This window comes from Heteronotia binoei, chromosome 7, assembly GCF_032191835.1.
Source record: "Heteronotia binoei isolate CCM8104 ecotype False Entrance Well chromosome 7, APGP_CSIRO_Hbin_v1, whole genome shotgun sequence".
Lineage (NCBI taxonomy): Eukaryota > Metazoa > Chordata > Lepidosauria > Squamata > Gekkonidae > Heteronotia > Heteronotia binoei.
Genome location: NC_083229.1, coordinates 26627911 through 26652230, shown reverse-complemented (window position 1 = coordinate 26652230; position 24320 = coordinate 26627911). Strand labels below are relative to the sequence as shown.

General features: G+C 45.8%; 1 protein-coding gene across 5 annotated transcripts in view; it reads right to left on the bottom strand.

Moving 5' to 3' along the window:
* The window catches only part of SAMD12 (sterile alpha motif domain containing 12), a 309305-nt gene that overhangs the window by 178903 nt on the left and 106082 nt on the right, over positions 1-24320 (bottom strand). For all 5 annotated transcript variants that reach the window (XM_060243285.1, XM_060243287.1, XM_060243283.1 and 2 more), the window contains exon 4: positions 18121-18261. In XM_060243285.1, the coding sequence (XP_060099268.1) occupies positions 18121-18261 (141 nt within the window). The remainder of the gene's footprint in view (positions 1-18120; positions 18262-24320) is intronic.

Genomic DNA, 24320 nt, shown 5'->3' with positions numbered 1-24320 from the left:
GACAACAGACAGACTGGCTGCTGCCATGGCTTTCACGGTACAAGGAAGAAAGACCACCACATGCTATCTTCCCAGCTCAGAGTGTGAGGCTGGCTAGTTAGGGAGGTGCAGGAAGGGGGCAGGTAGAGGAAACTGAGCCATCCCCTCTAGCATCTGCCTCACTCTTGCTCTGTGTGTGTGTTGGAGGGGGGTGAGAACAAGAGTAAGGGATAGAGAGATTGCAGTAGAAAGGGCAAAACAGAGGCATTCCAGGGAAAGCTAAAGTCTACTGTGTTGGCTCTCGGAGAGCCCCAGTCAGGACCCCTCAAGCTGATGTTGCCCCCTCCCTCTCAGAACCCTGTCTATGCCCTGATAAAGGTGTTTGTATGACAGGGAACTAATGCACAGAACAATTTACTGAACTCTTTCAATGGAAAAGATGATGGCTCATAGTCAAAAAAATCTGTAGGGATATTTAGATTTGCATGCACATCCCTGAGAAACTGTGGTCCTTGTTTGGCTTGGGACATGACACAAGAAACATCTGCATGCTAACCCATGCTAGCAGCTGCAAGGACAAGGAAGGTCATGGCTCAGTGGTAGAGCACAAGGTCCCAGGTTCAATCCCTGGCATCTCCAATTAAAACGATCAGGTAGTAGGTGATGTGAAAGACCTTGACCTGAGACCTTGGAAAGCTGCTGCCTGTCTCAGTAGACAATGTTGACCCTTTTGGACCCGTGGTCTGATTTAGTATAAGCAACTTCACATGTGATCCTTCAGACTCTGCAGGAAATTACTTGGTTTTAGGGAATGGATAAGGTTAAGTCAGGATTACGAAAGGTAAAGAGAAAGAGAGAGAATACCATACAGGCACTGAGCTACCTTGAAGTTCAAAAATGTCAACAAAACGGATGATGAAAAACAGGTGGGCAAACTAATACTGCTTGCAAATGAACTTTGAGGGTTTTTTTTTTTTTAAAGTTGGCTATTTAACAAGTTTATGAATGGCTTATACTATTCCCACACATTCATCTCCAAGTTTCCTGCGGCGAGTGTCAAAAACTGGCGCTCCGACACTTGTGGCAGAAGGAATGAATGATCTTCATGAGAAGAAATCGCAAAAAGCCAGCTTAGAGGATTATTTATTTCAACGGTTTCTTTATCCCATTTCTTCCCTGCTCTTGCTCCAAGGAGCTCAGGTGGTATTGCACATTGGTTATGTCATTTCTATCCTCACAGGTTAGGCTGAGAGACGAGGAGGTGCCGGAGGCTATCCAGCTAGCTTGACGGCTGATTAAGAATTCAATCCATGGCCAAAGCCCCAGACTCAGTCCACTACACTGGACAGATGTTGCTGACAAATTAAACTTCCCCTCCCTCCAGTGGAAAAACAAATATCCACGACTGTTTAGGATTACTGTTTCACATCTCACACAAACACATGAACCTACTGCTTCTTGGAGTATTGTGCTCACTTTTGGGCACCACATTTCAAGAAGGATACAGACAAGCTGGAACATGTCCAGAGGAGGACGACGAAGATGGTGAGGTGTCTGGAGACTGTCCTATGAAGAAAGGCTGAAAGAGCTGGGTAAGTTTAGCCTGATGAGGAGGTGGCTAAGAGGTGATATGATCACCATCTTCAAGTACTTGAAGGGCTATCATATAGAGGATGGTGTAGAATTGTTATCTGTTGCCCCGGAAGGTTGGACCAGAGCCAACAGGTTGAAATTAAATCAGAAGAGTTTCCAGCTCAACATTAGGAAGAACTTCCTGACCGTTAGAGCAGTTCCTCAGTGGAACAGGCTTCCTCAGGAGGTGCTGGGCTCTCCTTCCTTGGAGGTTTTTAAACTGAGGCTAGATGGCCATCTGACAGCAATGCTGAACCTGTGAATTTAGGGAGAGGTGTTGTGAATGTCCTGCATTGTGCAGGGTGTTGGACTAGATGACCCTGGGGGTCCCTTCCAACTGTATGATTCTGTGGACTATCCAGATTAGCATTGCTGCTTCTAGCTTGCAACTAGATTAGAGCCTAGCAGCTTCTTAGAAATGAACAAATTTTGGGGATTCTAGGCTTTCAAACGTCAAAGCTCCTTTCATCAGACCCAAGTCAGCAAACGGAGCTTTGTGTCTTGAAAGCTCAACCCCCCTGTCCCAATTTTGTTCATCTCTAAGATGCTACTAGACTCCAATGTAGAATAAGAAGAACTGGTTTTTATACCCCATTCTTTACTACTTGAAGGAGTCTCAGAGCGGCTTACAATCTCCTTCCCTTCCTCTCCCCACAACAGACATTCTGTGAGGTAGGTGGGGCCAAGAGAATTCTGAGAGAACTTGGACTGACCCAAGGTCACTCAGCTGGCTGCATGTGGAGGAGCAGCGGGGAAGTACTTGGAAGGCAGGTGACCTCCTTGGAATACCAGAGCCAGGAGGGCAGGGGCAGGCTTTACTCAGCCACCTCTCTGAATATCCTCTGTGCCCCTAGTAGGGGTTAGTCACCAGAGGTCGCCATGACTTCCAGGTGCGTGCACACACATGCACATAAAAATGCCCCCTCAAAACAAAGATAAGAATACGGCAACCCAAACTGGATCTGAGGTGGCAAACTTTCAGAAGTTTGGGTCAGTTCAGAGGGACTGGAATGTCAGAATGTGAAGCCCTTTCGCTGGCTCCATTTTGGATCCGACCAGGATCTTGTGGCCTGTTCCAAAATGAATTTATTTTAGCCATAGTCCCTGTGACAGCTTTCCACAGAGACTTCCCTGCTGCTTGCCTGTCTTCATGCAATTTTCTAAGGCAAGGAGATTTGTGTGATTTTATAAAGCAAATGCGCACGCGAACACGTGAGGCTGCCTTATACTGAATCAGCCCATCGAAGTCCATTTTGTCTACTCAAACTGGCTGCAGCTCTCCAGGGTTTCAGACAGAGGTCTTTCACACCACCTACCACCTGATCTTTTCAACTGGAGATACTGGGAACTGAACCTGGGACCAGTGTTCCCTCTAAGCTGAGTTAACATGAGCTAGCTCACAGATTTTTAGCCTCCAGTTCACACATTTTTGTCTTAGCTCAGGAAGGAGGACCCCAGAGCACACTAATTTATGCACAACTTTAATGTCAGTAGCTCACAATGTAGAATTTTTGCTCACAAGACTCTGCAGCTTAAAGAGAACACTGCCTGGGACTTTCTGCATGCCAAGCCAATGCTCCACCACTGAGCCACAGTCCCTCCCAAATACCATAGCCACTCATGCGGCTCTGGATGTAGCCATATGAATTTGCCACAGAGTGCAGGAATGGTAGGAAATAAGTTATATTTCCCAGTGGGGAGATGCTCCACCCAAAGTAATGGCAGGGATACACAGTGCTGATACACAGTCATGATGACATCCCTCCATACCTGTGCCCAGGGCTCTCTATTTTTGCAGAAAAAGACCAGCAGGAACTCATTTGCATATTAGGCCACACCCCTTGATGCCAAGCTAGCCAGAACTGCATTCCTGGGCATTCCTGCTCAAAAAAAGCCCTGCCCCTAAGGAGCTGACCCTTTCTGAACCTAATATAGCAGATCTTATTTTTTTCCACTTATTCCTTACCTTCTTCCCCAGTAGAGACCCAAAATGCCTTACATCACTCTCTGCTTTTTGAGGGGGGCTGTTTTTTGAGGTAGAAGCACCAAATTTGCAACACAGCATCTAGTGCTACTCCCCAAAATACCTCCTAAGTTTCAAAAAGATGGGACCAGCGGGTCCAATTCTATGAGCTCCAAAAGAAGGTGCCCCTATCCTTCATTATTTCCTATGAAAGGAAGGCATTTAAAAAGGTGTGTGGTCCCTTTAAATGTGGTGGCCAAGATTCCCTTTGGAGTTCAATTATGCTTGTTACACCCTTGTTCCTGGCTCCACCCCCAATGTCTCCTGGCTCCACCCCCAAAGTCCCCAGATATTTCTTGAATTGACTTGGCCACCCTAGTCAGAATAGGGATTCCAACCTGAGTTTCCCAGAACCAAGTCTGGGACTCTAACCACCCACTCAATGCCGGTTTTGGATTTGATGACATCCAGTGGCCATTTGACGAATTAATCCATTTATTCTTGATGGTTTCCCAGTTTATATTATGATGATTTCTAAGCCCACTCCTCTTAAAAACAAACTGGACAGAGCATATGAAAAGATGTCCAATGCTGAATAAAGTGGGCATTAATACATCTGGTGTAGTGCGTGTGTAGGGGCACGACCCGGTCGTAATGGTGCAGTTTCATGCCTCATCAATTTCAATGGGAGAATTAAGGACGTCCTTAGATCGCTCCCACTGAAACCAATGGGACTTAAAATGGCATGACTTTTCCTGGGCAGCCCCCCTTGCGTTGTTGCGACATTCCTGCACTATTGCCTCTCTCTTCTCTTTTTAATTTAATTTTTGCAAACACGCCATCATGTAAAACCCGCACGGCAAACGCCGACCAAAGCTGCTTTAAAAAGCTAAACAGAATGCACGAATTCGACAACAGAAGCAAACAAAAAAGGGAATGCAAAACATGAGCCCAAATATGCTTCAGCCCTGAGCAACAGCGTCAGATCCCCGACAAAGAGTGTTTTCTCTCAACAAAGCACACCAGCCCACACATGAAGCTGCGGCGACTCAGCAAAGGGACGCGCCAGTTGTGTGATTTAGCCCAGAGCTCTGCTAGCAATGAAAATCCAAAAATAGTTTTGTGCCGCTCGTCACAGACACTGTGCGAGACAGGTTGCTGCTTCCTATGAATTGGGATTAGGGAAGAAATGAAGGATGGTTGTGACGCCTGCCCTCCCGCTCTCCCTGAGAGACAACCTGCAGATATTTTTGTCAAATAAGTTCAGTGACCTCAGTAGATGTCTTGCAGACAAACGCATTGAGGTGAAGAGGGCAGGCCTCTGCCCTTAAAGCTTGATGTGAGAGAAAAGTGTGTGTGTGCTACTCAGCAGAATTCTCCCACAAACAACTGGCTTAGTCTCAGCATCCCTGTTTACATGAACCTATATATCTATTTCCCAAGCACTGCTAAACCCTGTGGATAAACCCTGCAGGTTTAGCTATCCTATCTGTGCATAACTAAACCCGCAGATCAAGGCCACGCTTATCTTAAACAGATTTTTCTGCAAGTTTATACAAAAAGTTAACTGAAAAGTTTAAACAAACCACTGGGAGGTTTAAATCCCCCTGAATTAAACAAAGCATTGTCTGAGCATGTGCGGACAGCACATTTCCAATCCTAGAGAACTAGATTGCATTTGCAATCCTAGAGAAGGACCTGTCACTTGCTGCTGCAGCTGTGGTGGCAATAGAGCATGGAAAACACCCTCAGGCCTTGCCACAGTGGCAGACACTGGGAGCTGCCACAGGCCTAAGAACATAAGAGAAGTCATGTTGGATCAGGCCAGTGGCCCATCCAGTCCAACACTCTGTGTCACACAATGGCCAAAAAAACCAGGCTCCATCAGGAGGCCCATCAGTGGGGCCAGGACACTAGAATGCCCAGCAGACAATTCCCACCCACTCCCGTTGCTTTCTGATGACCTAAACCAGGAGGAGAGCCTCATGAAGACTGGCAACCCTATTCCCCCATGACTTTTGTGGACCCTCAACTTGTAATCAAAGTAAAGCTGAATAGAGAGAAACCTTGGCAAGCCTCAGCATTTGTTTGTCTTACAGCAAAACCAAAAAGGTACAAAATGAAATGATAAGTAAAAGGGGGGACTAGATGTGATGCCAGGGACAGATTAAGACACGCTGAGGCCTTGACGGTCTTATAGCATTGCCAAAACCAAACCAACCAACAAACAAAACCCAATAATTTAGTCATTCTTTTGTATACAGATGCCCATAACTATAGTTTACTTAGCTTGTGGATAAAACCAGCTCTGTTTGGTGCTAAACTATAGGGCGACCTTCGAAAACATCAGCCTGAGGAATTCCTGATCCCCTCCAACAAAACATGAAGCCACTGAAACAGATTACGTCATCACAAAGCATTTCCACCAGATCTTCTACCAGCAAAGTGTCCAATTCTGGGCTGGGAAATACTTGGGTATTTAGGGGAGGAGTTTGGGGAAGGTGGAATTTGGAAAGAGAGGGACCTCAGTGGAGAACAGGATCACACGGAGCTCACACAGAAAAGCAGCCCTTTTCCCCCCAACAGGACTGACTTCTGTAGTCTGGAGATGAGCTGTAATTTTGGGAGATCTCCAGGCCACACCTGAAAACTGGCAAAATCAAAGGAGAGCGGAAGTTCTCCATGCATCCAGAAGGCATTCCCAGGGTGACTCCCGCAGCCTTCCTCACTACTGAGTTGACCTGTCTGCTTCAGGTGCTTGCCCCAGGACAGTAATGCTGCTCCTGGTTCCTGTAAAACAGGGACACTGAGAGGTAGTTGCACAAGGAGCAGCAGTGTTGTCTGGGAGCTGCAAGTTTGGTGTAGTGGTTAAGTGTGCAGACTTTTATCTGGGAGAACCAGGTCTGAATCCCCACTTCTCCACTTATAGCTGCTGGAATGGCCTTGGGTCAGCCATAGCTCTCTTAGGAGTTGTCCTTGAAAGGGCAGCTTCTGTGAGAGCTCTATCAGCCCCACCCACCTCACAGGGTGTCTATTGTGGGGGAGGAAGGTAAAGGAGATTGTGAGCCGCTCTGAGACTCTGAGTGAAGGGTGGAGTATAAATCCAATATCATCATCTTCTTCTTCGTCTTCAGGGACAGGAAAGAAGGCTAGACTATGTTGGTAATTTTTTTCTTAATTGCACTCAATACCCCACATCTCTTTTTTCCCTAACAGGTGACCTTGAGTTGTTAAAAACTCAGGGGGGGGGGGCGGTATTTGTGAATTTCCTACATTGTGCAGAGGGCTGGACTAGATGACCCTGGAGGCCCCTTCCAACTCTATTCTGATTCCCAGGAGGTCTCCCATCCAGCCATTTACCAGACCAATATCAGTTAGGTCTGAGAACAGCAAGGTGGCAAATATCATGCTAGCTTCCAGGTGGCACCTGGGGACCTCTCAGAATTACAGCTCATCTCCAGACTACAGAGATAAGAACATAAGAGAAGCCATGTTGGATCAGGCCAATGGCCCATCCAGTCCAACACTCTGCGTCACACAGTGGCAAAAAAAATGTATGTATATATACACACACACACACACACACACACTGTGGCTAATAGCCAATGATGGACCTCTGCTCCATATTTTTATCTAACCCCCTCTTGAAGCTGGCTATGCTTGTCGCTGCCACCACATAAGAGAAGCCATGTTAGATCAGGCCAATGGCCCATCCAGTCCAACATTCTGTGTCACACAGCGACCAAAAAAAAAATAATTATATATATATATACACACACACACACACACTGTGGCTAATAGCCACTGATGGACCTCTGCTCCATATTTTTATCTAACCTGCCTCCTGTGGCAGTGAATTCCACATGTTAATCACCCTTTGGGTGAAGAAGTACTTCCTTTTATCCGTTCTAACCCGACTGCTCAGCAATTTCATTGAATGCCCACGAGTTCTTGTATTGTGAGAAAGGGAGAAAAGTACTTCTTTCTCTACCTTCTCCATCCCATGCATAATCTTGTAAACCTCTATCATGTCACCCCGCAGTTGAAGTTTCTCCAAGCTAAAGAGCCCCAAGCGTTTCAACCTTTCTTCATAGGGAAAGTGTTCCAACACTTTAATCATTTTAGTTGCCCTTTTCTGGACTTTCTCCAATGCTGTATCCTTTTTGAGATCATTTCTCTTGGAGAAAATGGATGCTTTAGTAGGTGGCCTCCATGATGTTGTACCCCAATGAGGTCCCAGTCCTCCCCAGGCTCCATCCCCAAATCTCCAGACGTTTCCCAACCGGGATTTGAAACCCTACCCCCCCTCCTTTGCCAATAATTCTGTGTGAGACCTCCCACCGTACCCAGGGATCCAATTTTGTAAAGCTACCAGAATAAGCGGGCATGGAAGATGACAGTAAACATATATACTTGAGCTTAGCTGAGAAGCCCTTTTCATGAAATTCTATTGCTGTTATATTATTTTGCCTAACAGGGCTTTTTAAAATATATAGCAGGAACGCAAAGGAACACAGTTCCAACCGGCTTGGCATCAGAGGGTGTGGCCTAACATGCAAATGAGTCCCTGGTGGGCTTTTTCTAAAAAAAAAAAAGCCCTGTGTAAAGCACTGGTGACATCACGGGGTGTGGCCTAGTATGCAAATGAGTCCCTGCTGGGCTTTTTCTTTTTAAAAAAAGCTCTGTGTGAAGCAATGGTGACATCAGGGGGTGTGGCCTAGTATGCAAATGAGTCCCTGCTGGGCTTTTTCTTTAAAAAAAAAAGCTCTGTGTGAAGCAATGGTGACATCAGGGGGTCTGGCCTAATATGCAACTAATTTCCTGTTGGGCTTTTTCTACCAAAAAGGCCCTGCATAAAAGCCTATCTGTGATATGTAGATTTCCTTGAATAAGTAGAAGGAGGATACTGTTAAAGAGGGAATGGCAGAAGATACTAGGAAACAGGTTGGAACAGACAAGCAGAGGCCAGAAAGACGAATGCGGAAGGGAGTCTGGGAAGCCAGCCACAGGAACCAAGTAGTTAATGGCACCTTTCAGAGGTGAATTTCCAGAATTAACAGAAGCGAAACTGGGAAGTGCCAATCACATCAGCACCAGAGGGGTAATCAGCAAGCGACAAACTTATTCATCACATCTCCTCAGTTGTCGGGGAGGAAAGGTGGGCTTATAAATATTTGAAATAAACAAATCACAGCTTCCTCTGTCTGCGACTGCATTCATCACAGCGTATTTTAAAAAAGATATTATTCCCAGCCTCTGATCCCCGATAGCTCCGCGCAGGAAATTGCTGTGGATGTGCTCGTCACCAATGCCCTGTGATAACCAGGGCTGTGGGAAACTGGCCATAAATGAGCATGTTGAGAACGTAGAGGTGGGAATGGATGACCCTTTCCAAAGAAAAGGTACATTCTAGGTCAGATGACAAGAAGAGCAATCTGGGAACAATAAACTCAGTTCAACATTGTTTTTGTGGGTCACTAGTCTGTACATGAGAGCCAGTGTGCTGTAGTGGGGTTAAGAGTGTCTGACTAGTATCTGAGAGAGCCAGGTTCAAATCCCCACTCGCGCCAAGGTCATTGCTGGGTGACCTTGGGCCAGTCACACTTTCTCAGCCTAACCTACCTCTTAGGGTTGTTGGGAGGATAAAATGGAGGAGAGAATGACGGAAGCTGCTTTGGGTACCATCGGAGAGGAAAGAGAGGCACACAGGAATTAAATTTAAAAAAAATACACACCTGTTCTTCCCTCTGAGGCACATGACGACTCCGGAAGAACATGCATGAGCGGAAGGGCCCTTGCGCCAGAGTGATGGATTGTCATAAGTGGAACAGAATTTAAGAGATCTGATGCAGCAATAAGCATGTATTTTGCAGTACAAGGGATTAAACCTGGGGTGGCCAAACTTGTTTAACTTAAGAGCCATATAGAATAAAGTCAGATGTTTGAGATCTGCAAGACAGGAAGGAAAGACGCAAGGAAGGAAGGAAGGAAGCAAGGAAGGCATAGATGGGGGAGGGAGAGAGAGGTAGAAAGAAAGCCACTTTAAATGCATTCTCCAAGCCCTGGCTGGCTTGGCTTGGAGAAGTGATTTAAAGAGACAAACACCTTCTCCAAGCCAGCTGATGGGGCAGTGGGGGCTTTGAGAGTCACACAAGGCATGAGAAAGAGCCACATTTGGCTCCTGCGCCACAGTTTGGCCATCCCTAGATTAGACAATATACAATAGCATTGCATTTTCACATTCATGGAAGCATTTTGAAAACACTGAGAACATTTATGTAAATTTAGTGATAGAGAGAAGTGGCTAAGCAGGAAGGACATTCTGCATCTATATAAACAGGGAGGGATGTGACAGGCATTCCAGAGCTGGTATCAGGAGCCTTGTGGTCCAAGGCTGCCATGAGGACACCACTGACATTTTAATGTGATTTTAAAATGCCACTGGCCTGAAGAACTCATCCTCACCCCTTACCTTTTCAAGTGCTGAAATAGCCATGGGTGGGGAGGAGGGTTTGGCATGGGGGAATTTTGGCACTTGATAAGGTGCAGACAGGGAGAAAACAAGAGTGACACAGCTCACCGCAAGGCTCAGGCCCCTCACAGCATTTTAAGATCAGTGGCATCATCCTCAAGTTCACCATGAGGGCACTATCATGTACAGTTTTGGCCCAAAGCCTGGGGGGTGGAGGGGGCTGGTCTAGCAAATTCCCTAAACTTGTGTATCAAGCCTCAGAGCTCTCCAAGAAGAAAGGATCGTGTACAACATCCGTTTGGTAGGCAGCAGGCGCGGAATTCTAGCTGGAGCTCCTTTGTATATTAGGCCACTCCTCCCCGATGCAGCCAATCATCCAACAGCTTACAAAAAAGAGCCTTGTAAGCTCTTGGAGGATTGGCTGGCTACATTAGGGGTGCGTGGCCTAAGACACAATGAGCTCTTGCTAGAATTCCACCCCTGGTAGGCAGTATGAAAACCTTTGATTATCCAGGCCTAGTATAAATTCTAGAAGCCAGGCCTTTGGACCAAGATCGCCAATCTCCCCATGGGGCCTAGAGATTGCCTGAAATTACAACTGATGTTTAGGCCACAAGGATCAGTTTCCCTGGAGGAAATGGCTGCTTTGAAGGGTAGACTCCATGGCAATATATCCCATTGAGATCCCTCCCCAAGGCTCCACTTCCAAATTTCCAGCAGTTTTCCTATCCAGAGCTGGCAACTCTCCTTTGGTCTCTTATTTCTGACCCCAGCATCTGGATTCAAGAATACACACTCCGAGACTGGAGGTGGATGCAGCCACTTACAAGCCTTGGCTGGATTTTGACAGAAATGAAAAGCTGCCTTCTTCAATTTATCATTCCAACTGTCTCAAGGAGAGCGAAATTTCCCTTCCCTTTGGCTAGTATTGTTTTCCACAAAGCAAAGCTTCAGTGCAAGAGTCGATAATGAGCAAAGAACAGGACAGGGTAAGCTTGCCAGACTGTCTGGTGGCACCTTGTTACCTGCTAATGCTCCAAGGAGAAAAATGGGGGGGGGAGGGAGGGGTGTTGCATACACCATGATGCCAGCTTGGTGTAGTGGTTAAGTTTGGTGTAGTGGTTAAGTGCGCGGACTCTTATCTGGGAGAACCACATTTGATTCTCCACTCCTCCACTTGCAGCTGCTGGAATGGCCTTGGGTCAGCCATAGCTCTGGCAGAGGTTGTCCTTGAAAGGGCAGCTGCTGTGAGAGTCCTCTCAGCTCCACCCACCTCACAGGTTGTCTGTTGTGGGGGAGGATGATAAAGAAGATTGTAAGCTGCTCTGAAATTCAGGGTGAAGGGTAGAGTATAAATCCAATATCATCTTCTTCTAGGGAAAACCTGGAAGTGACATGGGACAGCTCTAGGAATTGCTGGGAAAACTATAATTTTATCATAAATTTCCACAGAAACCTAGTGCTGTAAAACGTCACTACCAGGTTTCCCCAGAAGTGACATCATGGTGTACACAACACCACTTACCCTCATGTCACCACCCCCACCCCCAAGCTCCTGTTGAGGAAAAAGCTAACAGAAAGCTTTAAAAACCTTTCATGGCCTGGGACCAATGTATCTGAAGGATCACCTCTTCTCACATGAACCTGTATGCGATGGTTGCCAGATCTGTGTTGGAAAATACCTGGAGACTTTGGGGGATGGATCTGGGAGAGGGTGGGGTTTGGGAAGGGGAGGGGCCTCAGCACGGTGCAGTGCCATAGAGTCCACCCTGCCAGCTGGAGATCAATTGTAAAAGTGGGAGATCTTCAGCCTCACCAAGGGGCTGGCAACCCTACTGCATGCTAACTTTCCTGGGTCCAGAAATTCCCCCTTGTGGTACTGCCACAAACAGCTAGTGCATGCTTGAGAACATTTTCCATTGCTCTGCCCACCTTAAGCCATTTCTGAGCTGGTGCCTGCTTGAAGTTAGCTGAGACTATATGTCCCGGGATGAAATATTGCAAGATTACTTTAGTGTTATATGGAAGAGATTGTTGATACTGATTAACTGTGAAGCTGTATGAATTGTGGTTCATGGATTATTTGATTTGAAGGAAAATGGAGTAGAGCTTCCCATTGCTTGAAGATTTGTCGAAGGAGGAGCTATAAGTCGACTCCCTGTACTTCCATGAATACACTCTTTGAGAGTTTTGTCTGTCTCTATGCATTTGTGTATTCTCACCTATTCTCACATTATTGTATTGTACTATAGTCTTAGTAATTGTTGGCCACTATAACCATCCGTGGCTGTGTGTTTATTCACCTTGTGGAACAAACTTCTAAAAAATCAATCCAGACGGGCCCATTCCCTCCAAGTCTTTTGGAAAGCCTTAAGGCATGGCTGGGGTATTTATTTTAAGCATGTAGATCCTGCCTTTCCTACACGGCTGGAAGCAAGCGGTAAATGTGACCACAGGAACAACCCCAAGTTTTAAAAAGGTACAAAAATGACACTATTGTTTTGAAAGTTCAATGACACTCCCAAAGAGAGCAACGTTAGACGGATGGCCTGCCAGAAAGAATAAATTCTCTTTGAGTTCAGCTGAAAATTGCCTCTCCGGAGATAACCTGCTGAGAAAGAATGGTCTTAGGAAAAGGCCATTGAGGTTGATGCCTTTGGAACCTCCCCTGGTAATCTGTTTCATAACACAAGGGCAGCTTTTTATTGGTGTGGGGGGCGGGGGAAGCCCAGGAACAGACAAAGGTAAGGACAAGGGGTAGGGAGACTGAGGCAAAATTGCTATGAGGAGCCAGGGTGCTACATAGATAGATACAGGGGGAGCCAGGCTTTTGGATACGTAAATCACACATCCCAAAGGACTTTAAAGGCAAACAGGAAGGTACTGCGACTACGTCACAATGGGTGGTGTGTGCCTTGTGGCTAAGCCCTACAAGAAAGCAAGGGGCTGCATTCTACACTAGTAATCTTCAAGTGCAGCACCTCGTATAGTGTGTTGCAGTAATCCAATCATGAAGTTCCAGAAGTGACAAGTCAGTCAAAGCAAAGACAACTTCCAAATCACTGTAGAGCACCTCAGGCAAGAGCTCCCACCTGTTCGTCGGTTTTCCTTATGGTAATGCCCCTGTATAAGTCGATGGTGCAGCCTCATTTGGAGTACTGTCTTCAATTCTGGTCACCGCGCTTCAAAAAAAGATACTATAGCATTGGGAAAAGTGCAGAAAAGGTCAACTAGAATGATTCAAGGGTTGGAACACTTTCTCTATGAAGAAAAGTTAAAGCACTTGGGGCTCTTTAGCTGGGAGAAACATCAACTGAGGGGTAACATGATAGAGGTTTACAAGATTATGCATGGGATAGAGAAGGTAGAGAAAGAAGTACTTTTCTCCCTTTCTCACAATAAGAGAACTCATGGGCATTCAATGAAATTGCTGAGCAGTCGGGTTAGAACTGATAAAAGGAAGTACTTCTTCACCCAAAGGGTGATTAACACATGGAATTCACTGCCACAGGAGGTTGTGGCAGCTACAAGCATAGTCAGCTTCAAGATAGGATTGGATAAACATATGGCGCAGACGTCCATCAGTGGCTATTAGCCACAGTGTATTGATGGAACTCTTTCTGGGGCAGTGATGCTCTGTAGTCTTGGTGCTGTGGGGGAGCAGCAGTGGGAGGGCTTCTAGTGTCCTGGCCCCACTGGTGGACCTCCTGATGGCACTTGGGTTTTTTGGCCACTGTGTGACACAGACTGTTGGACAGGATGGGTCACTGGCCTGATCCAATGTGGCTTCTCTTATGCTCTTATGTTCTTATATATCTGGGACCCAGAAAGGGAAGGTAGCATGGTATGGCCCAATCTCACTGGATCTCAGAAACCAAGCAGGGCCAGTACTCGGATGGGAGACCACCATGCAACACTGTAGAGGAAGGGAATGGAAAACCATTTCTGCTTCTCGCTTGCCTTGAAAAGTCCTAGGCTGGGGCCTCTGTAAGTTAGTTGTGACTTGACAGCACCTACATATGTATTTCAGATCCAAGACTCAATACCTGCTAATGATAACTGCAGACCTTTTACCCCAGAACTGGATGGCTTCCTGCTTTTGCTGATGTCTGTTGGTGGGGTTGGCAGAGACAACTGTATTCTGAGTTAAATGTGCTGTTTTGCATTTCTTACAAGTTCTACTGTTTTAAGCTTCACGGAAGTGACCTGTACAAACTTGGACCTTTTTTGTTTGATTACAGTAAGCCACCCTGAGCATTGCAGAAGAGGCTGCAGATAGTTAAATTCAAAAGACATAGCAGTCCTTCTGTAACATTAAAACAGCATTTCACTACTTTGGATTCCAGACATTTTTGCCCAAGGCTTCCTGCGTATAATCAACTGGCCAGAAGATAAAGCTGGAACATTGAAGAGTGACACATCAAGTCCCTTGGTAACAAAGCGCGGGTGTCCTTCAAGGGTTGACTTCAGCTGAGTGACACCGCAAATTAAATTGGCTGAGACAGTGAAGAGTAGGACCACTGGAGAGACCTCCTTGACAAGTCTACAATATCTCTTAGTCAAGCAATTCCCCATGGACTACCCTGGGGGTTATAACGAGAACGATCAGCAGGGCGACGGTGAACTACTGACCCCAATCTCAGTCTTATGGGCAATTCGTGACCTTGACTGGCACAGCATTAACTTCGCTAAGCGAGCTAACATTAAGAATTGGATCCCTAAAGGCTGCCTACCTGAAAGGGATTCTCATAATTTGTCACAGTGAGTTTCCATCAAAGCAGGAAAAAACAACCATTTATGGTTCATGTTTCTTCTAGCATGTACCGCTTCCCTCCCCACCCCACGGTTGTTGACAGGAAAACGGGAGACTGCGCTACCAGACAAACCACATTTCTTATTTAGGATAGGGTCCTGCAGATATTAAAAACTGATTACAAAGTTTACTAGTTCATTCGCCTCCTTGTATACTGCATTACTAGGAAGCTTGAACCACGGGTCCGGCAAGCTACAAATAAAATACCCCGAATGTACCGTGAGTGATGGATAGCTTCCCAAGCCCACCAATCAAAACACCTTGTGAGGATGGATAGTTCTGAAATGGGAAGATCGGATTATAATACGCAGCTGAGGTGAGCGATCTCTGAGATGTGTGCCTAATATACAATCTATCAAGCTCATAAATAGCCTTGTCCCTAAGGTGATTAAAAATCACTTCCAGGGAACCAGATGTGGAAGATTCATAAACTATAAGATCAGGCTGCCTGGATACCACAAATGAGGAAGAGGAAGACATGGCAGCTGCTGGCATTTCCGTTCTTGCTCCTTCTTCTATTAACCAGGTACAAAAGTCCTGAACAAAGCCCAGGAATTCTTGAGGCACTGAAAATTCAAAACTGATCATCTGGCTACATTGGCCTAGGAGCCATGTTCCCTCTAAGCTGAGCTAGTGTGAAGTAGCTCACTGTTTTTTTAGCCTCCGGCTCACACGTTTTTCTCTTAGCTCAGGAAAAATGGCCCCAGAGCAAACGAATTTATGCTCACAACCAGGGCCAGCCCTAGACTGTCTGGCACCCTAAGCAAGGCTGACTTCTGGTGCTCTACCCCTGCACTGATAACATCACTGAGTCATTGGGGGGGTGGGGTGCCCAATTTGGCTCCTCCAGAAGGCTGACACCCTAGGCAATTGCCTAGTTTGCCTAACAGCAAGGCCAGCCCTGCTCACAACTTTAATGCTAGTAGCCCACAAAGTAGAATTTTTGCTCACAAGACTCCACAGCTTAGAGGAAGCATTGCCTGGAAGGAAGCACCAAGCTGAAAAGAGGCACTGTGAGCCTTCAACATACCACAGAGCATACAAAGCCATGACATTCCAAGAGGTGTAGAGGAAGAAGTAAATCCAGCCTGGTGCCTCTTAGCCTGAACAGGTGGGGGCGGGGGGAATGGCAGAGATCCGGGGGACAGCCCTATGCCTTCCAAAGCAGCTACTTATTATGTCCCCCATTTTCTGAACCATTAGTTTAAATCAAAGAGTCCTGTGCTCCATGGAAGAACATTTGAGAATACCAGCTGATAATGATAGATAGTAGCCATGCAAATACATCAGGATCTGATTGCACCACCTAGTCTTAGAGCACATGGGGTGAAGAGGAGAGAATGAAGTTTCTTTAATTGAGACCTGCCCAGCTTGTGACTAACCAAGCCAAACACAGGTTGTCAACCCTGGCTTGTGGCCTGCTGGGTGCTTGATCTTCCCCTCCATTTCCTCCCACTCCTGTTTCTGCATTCCTAACAAAACCACAAGAACAGATTAGCTGAATCCCTTAGAGAAGTCTCCATATGCTACATTCAACTTGGTCCATCACAAGTTGTCATCTCCTCCTGGCGAGGACGGCTAAACGAGCAGTTGCCAAGACAGTTGCAGAACTGCCAGGGATCAATATGGCTACAAACACAATGACAGAAAATGGAAGATTCCAAATTTGGTCACCCAAAACAGGAGAATTTATAATGCAAGGAAAATCAGGCAGGCAATGCAAATGCCTGCCGAGACCTAGAAGAATACTGAGACACAATACCTTGTTCAAAAAGATAGTTTCACAGGGTGGCCATCTTGGTTTTCAGTAGAACAATTAGATTTGAGTCCATTCGCTCCTTAGAGTTGGAGGAAGCTTTGACTCTTGAAAGCTCATACTTTGAAAATGTTGTTGGCCTCTAAGATGCTACTGGACTCTAATCTAGTTGCTCTGAAAGAGAACCCCTCACTATTATTAAGAATTCCTGAATCCCACTGAATCTGACTGGGATACCCTCTATACCCAGCATTTAACTGTGACTTGAAATGAATCTAAAACTCTCCAGGAAAAGTAATCCATGGTTGTCTTTGATCAGCATAATTGTTCCTCCTGGCAGCTTCCTTGGACTTTTTCCACATTCCCATTTCCCTAGCTTGGGTGTTTCTGTTGCTTGAAGGAAGGATCTGTTCTGCATGTGTTTTGCTCCCTCTAGTGGTCAATTCAATACTACATTGCATTCTGTCTGGCACAAAAAAAATGCAGTTTAAATCCACAGGGAGATATGCCATACATACATCAATATAAAATTGAATTGGCCACTAGAGGGAGCAGAAGATGTGTAGCACAGGAAACCGCCCCCCCCCCCGAAGGAACAGGAGCACATAAGCAAAAAAATGTAATTGCAGAAAAGTCCCTCAACCCATGGAACAAGTAAAATACAGCAGGCTTCTTCTGCATCAATCCAGCACTACTCTCCTTGTACAAAGGCAAACACTGATATTCATTATTACAGTTGCACCAGTGCCGTTACCAGCTGCATAACTCAAAGATACTCCACATCTGTGACTTTGTGACTGAATATAACCCCCCCAATAAAACATTTCATGACCACGTAGTTAGATGTTCACTTTGAGAAACAAGCTGGCAAACCTCATTCAGGGCAAAACTTTGTGCCCCAATACATCATTATCCAAGACCCGGAGTAGCCATTGAAAACAGCATATAACTTTGCCTATAACATTTAAGCACACTTACCATGTTATGACATTACCACGCTGTGATTTTTCGGCTTCCACTAGCAGCGCTCAATGATAAAGAGCTGGGATCAGGCAATGAACAAACATGATGATGCAATGACTGGGATAGTAATGCATTTTAACTATGCAGAAGAAGAGAAAATTCAACCCTGGGCAGCAGCCAGGCATGATGATAAGCATCTAGTCCTCAACGTATGTAAGATAAAAACCATTAACAGCATCTGATGTTCATAAAGTAATTGTGAATTTTTGCAGTTTGTCTTAAGAAGGATTTTCTTTACTATTGGGAAACAGCAGACTAACAATAATTGCTGTCATTGTAACAGACAGGTAGCCCCTAATTCACCTATTGATCGGTTTCTTGTTATTTGCCTTTTGTTCTTCCTCAGGAAGGTGGGGAGACCCCGCGAGGCCCCTCTGCACTGCAGTTTGGACTGCAGAACATCAAAGTCATTTTTGTCTGTCTCGGCACAACCTTTTGCTTTCCCCTCCGGTGGGCCTTCTTTGTTGAAACTTTCCCCTTACCTTGTGTCAGCAGCTGAAGGTTTCGGACTTCCTCCCGCACTTTCAGCTGGAGGACCTGCTGCAAAATATGCTGCCGTAAGCTTTCCTGAGCAATCCCCATCCGCTCGAGCTTTTTGTCTGTAAGCCTCAGCAACGCACGGCCTGGATCCAAAAAAAAGGAAAGAAGAGAAATTACCCAAGGATTTACATTTAATGAATATAAATTCTTCATGCTGTAAATGTCCTTATTCTAGTAGATAAAACCTGCCAGCATCACTAATATTATCCCCTGTGAAACAATATGATTCACAATGGTGTAGGACGCCCCTCCGCCCATCCATTGTTTGCACAGAGTGTTAATTAGCTTCAGCTCTGGAGATCTAGGTTTAGAAGCCTGCTACCAGAAGCGGGGAGGAGGGAGGTAGGGGGATAAAGAAGTTTAGTTGGCTCCAGTCCATTCACTTCTACTACATAAAGGACATATGCAAAAAGGTAAAGGTAGTCCCCTGTGCAAGCACCAGTCATTTCCGATCCTAGGATGTGATTAATGCTACAAGTGTAAGAGGAGCTTTAAGAGGGGATTGGATAAACATATGGAGCAGAGGTCCATCAGTGGCTATTAGTCACAAGGTATAGATGGAACTCTCTGTCTAGGGAAGTGATGCTCTGTATTCTTGATGCTTGGGGGGCAACAGTGGGAGGGCTTCTAGTGTCCTGGCCCCACTGATGGACCTCCTGATGGCACTTTTTTTTTTTTTTACCACTGTGTGACACATAGTGTTGGACTGGATGGGCCACTAGCCTGATCCAACATGGCTTCTCTTGTCTTCTCTTATGATGGGAAAATAGAATTTATGGGGAACAGGGAAGACCCCTTTAGGAAATGATCTTAGAGGGTGCAGGCGTCAAGTGTCCTGCTGGTTGGAGCCCTATGCTTTTGGGACCCCAAGAATGAGCCCATACTGCAAGCTTGCAGTGTGGCCAAGTGGTAAGCCCAACTCATATGCAAAATGGTGGTGTTATCCAATGCTATCTGGCAGTCTCAAGATATTTACATCTCCACTGCCAGTCCAAATAACCCACTCAATCCCTATCCCTAGCTGGGGGGAGCAGCAACCCGACCATTACCCTATCCCCAAGGGCCCCCAAAAACACACAGAAAACCAGATTGCCCTCTTAACCCAGTGGAAGGAAGTGACCATCAGCTAACCCCACTATGCCCACACGTAGTGAGCTACAGACGGGCTGCATGTGCTCACTGACAAAGCACATGTTTTGCATGCAGAATGTTCTAGGCTAAGTTCCTACCACACTAAACTGGGTAAGCCCAGGCTAGCCTAAGCTTCTCAGATCTCAGAAGCTAGGAAGGGTCAGCCCTGACTAACACTTGGATGGGATACCCATGTTGGGAAACTCCTAGAGATTTGGGGGTGAAGGTGGGACCTCAGTGGGGTACAGTGCTATAGAGTCCATCCTCCCAAGCATCCATTTTTTTTTCCAGGGGAACTGATCTCTGTAGTCTGGAAATGAGCTGTAATTAAGAACATAAGAGAAGCCATGTTGGACCAGGCCATTGGCTCATCCAGTCCAACACTCTGTGTCACAGTGGCCATAAAAACCAAGTGCCATCAAGAGGTCCACCAGTGGGGCTGGAAGCCCTCCCACTGTGCCCAGGGGATTCCCCAGGTCCCACCTGGAGGCTGGCATCTCTAGGCTAAAGGAATGGAGGCAGTTTCTTAATAAAGGGAACGGGACTGCAATCTATTCCATTGTTTATTGTATATATGGTCTTGCTCTTACTATATTACTTCTGACTTTTCTCATTCCATTTTTTGCATTGTTTATGACATGTTATGCTTGATTTGCATTGTTTTTAAATTTTGCAATCCTATCCCCATTGCATTGTTTGCTGGATGCCTTTCTCGTTTTGACTGCATTGTTTTACTCTGCTCAATTCACCTTAAGAGGAAGAAAGGTAGGCTATAAATAAAGTAAATAAAGTTGGGATTGCACTGCTACATCTATACCATAAGATCTACATGACATTCTCTTGGCTATGTGACAGGGTGGGGGGAGAACTAGCAGTGCAGAGTTACACCCTTCTAAGTCCATGGAATTCAATGGTCTGCACTGCAAATCACTGTGATGGGTGTGCATCTAAAGATGGTATCTAGCCACACAAAGGGGAACAAAACCTGGAGAGCTGGGCTTAAGTTTTGTTTTCCTCTGGGCTAGTTAGCAGATTCCCTCCCCCTCTAATGGCCAAATCACTTTATTTGTTCTGAGTAAAAACAATTAAATAATAAAAACAGGGTTAGTTTTACTTAATGCACGTGTTTATATTATATACACAGTGCATGGACGAGGAGAGATGCCCTGTGTAGAAACCATTTTGCACATTGCTGCATGTAACAGTGCAAGATGCATTTGCCTGCTTCCTGAATATTTACTCACTGAAATAGCTATGCCCTGCTTTTCCCAGTGGGGATCCAAAGTGGGTTACCATGTTGTTCTCCTATACATATTCACAACCACCAACTCATGACATAGCTTAGGCCAGGGGTGGCCAAACTTGCTGAATGTAAGAGCCACACAGAATAAATATTAGATGCTTCAGAGCCACCAGACATAAATGTCACATGCTTGAGAGCCACAAGACAGGGAGGAAGGAAAGAAGGAAGGAAGATAAATAGATGGGGGAGAGAGGGAGAAAAGAAAGCAACTTTAAATGCATTCTCCAAGCTGCTGGCTGGCTTGAAGAAATGATTTAGAGAGAAATGCCTTCTCCAGGTTGGCTGATGGGGTGGTGGGGGCTTCGAGAGCCAGACGATGTTGTGAAAGAGCCACACGTGGTTCCCGAGCCACAGTTTGGCCACCTCTGGCTTAGGCTTAGGCTAAGAGACAGTGGTTGGCTGGCATAATGTCACCCAGCAAGCTTCATTGAGCTATGGCTCAGCAGCAATGCATTTTTTGAAAAATTAAGAAATCTCTATGCCACTCCTCTAAAGAACCTGGCTGAGGTGGCTTACAAAAATAAAAATACAAAAACACCATAAAAGCTGATAATTAGAAACACAGACAGATCACCTGCTTTGCACGTAGCAAGTCATAGATTCATTTCTTGGGATCTTCAGTTAAAAAGATTACGGAGGAGGTGATGTGCAAGCCTTACACCTAAGACCTTCGAGAACTGCTGCCAGTCTGAGCAGAGACTACTAAAAATTGACAGGGCTTTTTTTGTAGCAGGAACTCCTTTGCATATTAGGCCACACACCCCTGATGTAGCCAGTCCAGGAGTTTACAGTAGGTCCTGTACTAAGAGCCCTGTAAGCTCTTGGAGGATTGGTTACATCAGGGGTGTGTGCCTAATATGCAAAGGAGTTCCTGCTGCAAAAAAAGCCCTGCTCCCATCCAAGTACTGATCCTGCTTAGGTCCCAAGCTCTGACAAGATCCAACTAGTCAGGGCTATCTGTGGCAGAGTCATTTGATGGTATGATCTGTGAGACCCAGGGCTTTTTTTTTGTAGCAAGAACTCCTTTGCATATTAGGCCACACCTCACTGATGTAGCCAATCCTCCAAGAGTTTACAGGGCTCTTCTTACAGGGCCTACTGTAAGCTCTTGGAAGACTGGCTACATCAGGGGTATGCGGCCTAATATGCAAAGGGTTCCTGCTCCCAAAAAAAGCCCTGGTGAGACCAGTTCTCACACCTGCTTCCTGTCTGGACCCACGCTCAGTAACTGCATGCTTGGATAATTATATCATGACAAGGACCCCAGGTGGACGGGAGAATCTATTTTATTGAATGATCAGCACAATGGTAAACCCAACCTTGAACATATAATGAATTAACTTTTCATTTTCAACACATTGCTCTTTCGGAGGGGGAAAAAATAGCCGTCTGAGACCATCAAAGACCGTCTGGGTGGAGAAGAGGAAGAGTTAATATGAAATTGTACATCATGATTACTGGAAGTGGTTCAGTAAGTAATTTACTGTTCTGATGGGAACTATATTGATTCTTTACAAGTCTTGGGTATAAAAGACTGCTAAGCCAGTTCTGTTTTGCAGCTGAACATATTCAGGAGAACCTGATGATTTTAAAAGGAGGAAATAGCCATAACTTGAATTCCCATCTGAAATATAAATTCAAACACAAATCATATTACAGCCGCTTTGCAAATGTACAGTAAAACGCGAGACAGCCATTTTTAGAGTCCTCAGGAAGGACCGAGCCGACCCACAAAACAAATTAAGCGCAAATTTGAAACTTTACCAGGCAGACCATAAATCAGCATTACTTATCCTCATGTCCACTTACAAATCTATTTCCTGGATGCACAAAACGGTCAATAAACATACATATGCTATGTAAACAGGTAGATAGGAGCTGGAGAGGTATAACAATTATCCTCAGTTGGTTTGTTAGACTTCCCCCCTCCCCCTCAAAACACAGGCTGCTTTTACAGGGCTCTTTTTCTAGCAGGAGCTCATTTTCATATTAGGCCATGCCCCCCTTATGTAGCCAATCATCCTGGAGTTAAAGTAGGGTTAGAGCCTTGTAAGCTCTTGGAGGATTGGCTACATCAGGGGGTGTGGCCCTGTATGCTAAGAGCCTTGTAAGCTCTTGGAGGATTGGCTACATCAGGGGGCGTGGCCTAATATGCAGAGGAACTCCTGCTAGAAAAAGAGCCCATTCAAAACAAAAAGATTGATGGAGGTGGAAAAAAGCTGCAGCAGACATGGCAGTCCATCATGGGGTTTTCAAGGCAGGAGACGAACAGAGGTGGTTCGCCTTCGCCTGCCTCTGCGTAACAACCCTCGACTACCTTGGGGGTCTCACATCCAAATGCTAACACCAGGGCTGACAAGATCGGGCTAACTTAGGTCATCCAGGTCTGGGCAGAGATGGTATCCCCAATCAAATCAAGAGCTTGGAAGGTCTTCTCTGAGATGGCTGGAGTGAACCCGCTGACATGTTTTGGTGGCAAGTCAGCAGAGAGAGACTCCATGTTTATCCAGTGCTGCCGATAAGCTGTGCCTCGTATCCAATGTATTCACTCACTCTGAGAGGATAAGCTACTGGTCAAATCGACACCATATTATTCAAGACGATCATAAATCATGCAGCAGATTGCTTCAAACCAGTAATGGCAGGAGCGGCACCAGCATATCCTGAGTGAAGGCAGCTACCAAGGCACCCACTCACAAATGCTCCAGAGCCTCAGCTTCACAGGCTGCCCTGGGCATGCGGACCTGATGCCCAGGGCCAGTTTGGTGTAGTGGTTAAGTCTGCAGACTCTTATCCGGGAGAACTGGGCTTGATTCCCCATTCCTCCGCATACACCCACTGATGTGGCCTTGAGTCACCCACAACTTCTCTCAAGGCTGTTCTGCTCAAGAGCAGTTCTGGGAGAGCTCTCTCAGCCCCACTTACTGCACAGGGTGTCTGTTGTGGGGATGGGGAGGGAAAGGAGATTGCAAGCCACTCTGAGGCTCCTTTGGCTAGTGAAGGATGGGGTATAAATCCAATCTTCTATGGCAGAAACAAAAATGGCACAGCAGGCAAAAGAGAGCAAATATAACCTTTCACCTGGCTCTGCTATATTTGCTATTTCCATGGAGTGTTTTATGTGGAGGAACTTTCAAAGCTGAAACCCACTCACCCCTACAGTCTCAAATGGTGCAATCCATTCAGAGCCTTGCCACCTCACTGTTGTTTTCCTCCCAAGGGCTTTTTTTTTTGGAGCAGGAACTCCTTTGCATATTAGGCCACACACCCCTGATGTAGCCAACCCTCCAAGGGTTTACAGTAGGCCCTGTACTAAGAGCCCTGTAAGCTCTTGGAGGATTGACTACATCAGAGGTGTGTGGCCTAATATGCAAAGGAGTTCCTGTTACAAAAAGAGCTCTCCTCCTCCCTCCCACAGACATGTGAACCAGGCTCAATAGCACAATCCTAAACAGAGTTATATTTTTCTAACTCCTCTGAAGTCAATGGGCTCAGAAGGGTGTGACTTTGCCAAGGATTGTCCTGCTAGTCTCGTACATACCTAGTTCCATTCTCCCAGCTCTAAACAAATGCAAACTTAATTTTCAGGCAGCAGAAGTTCACAAAGCAATTTCTCCACAACTCTGCAGGTCCTCCGTTTCCTTTCTTTCAATTTACTAAATAATATTAAAAATACTAAATTGAGGTTGCCTGTTAATATTCATGAGG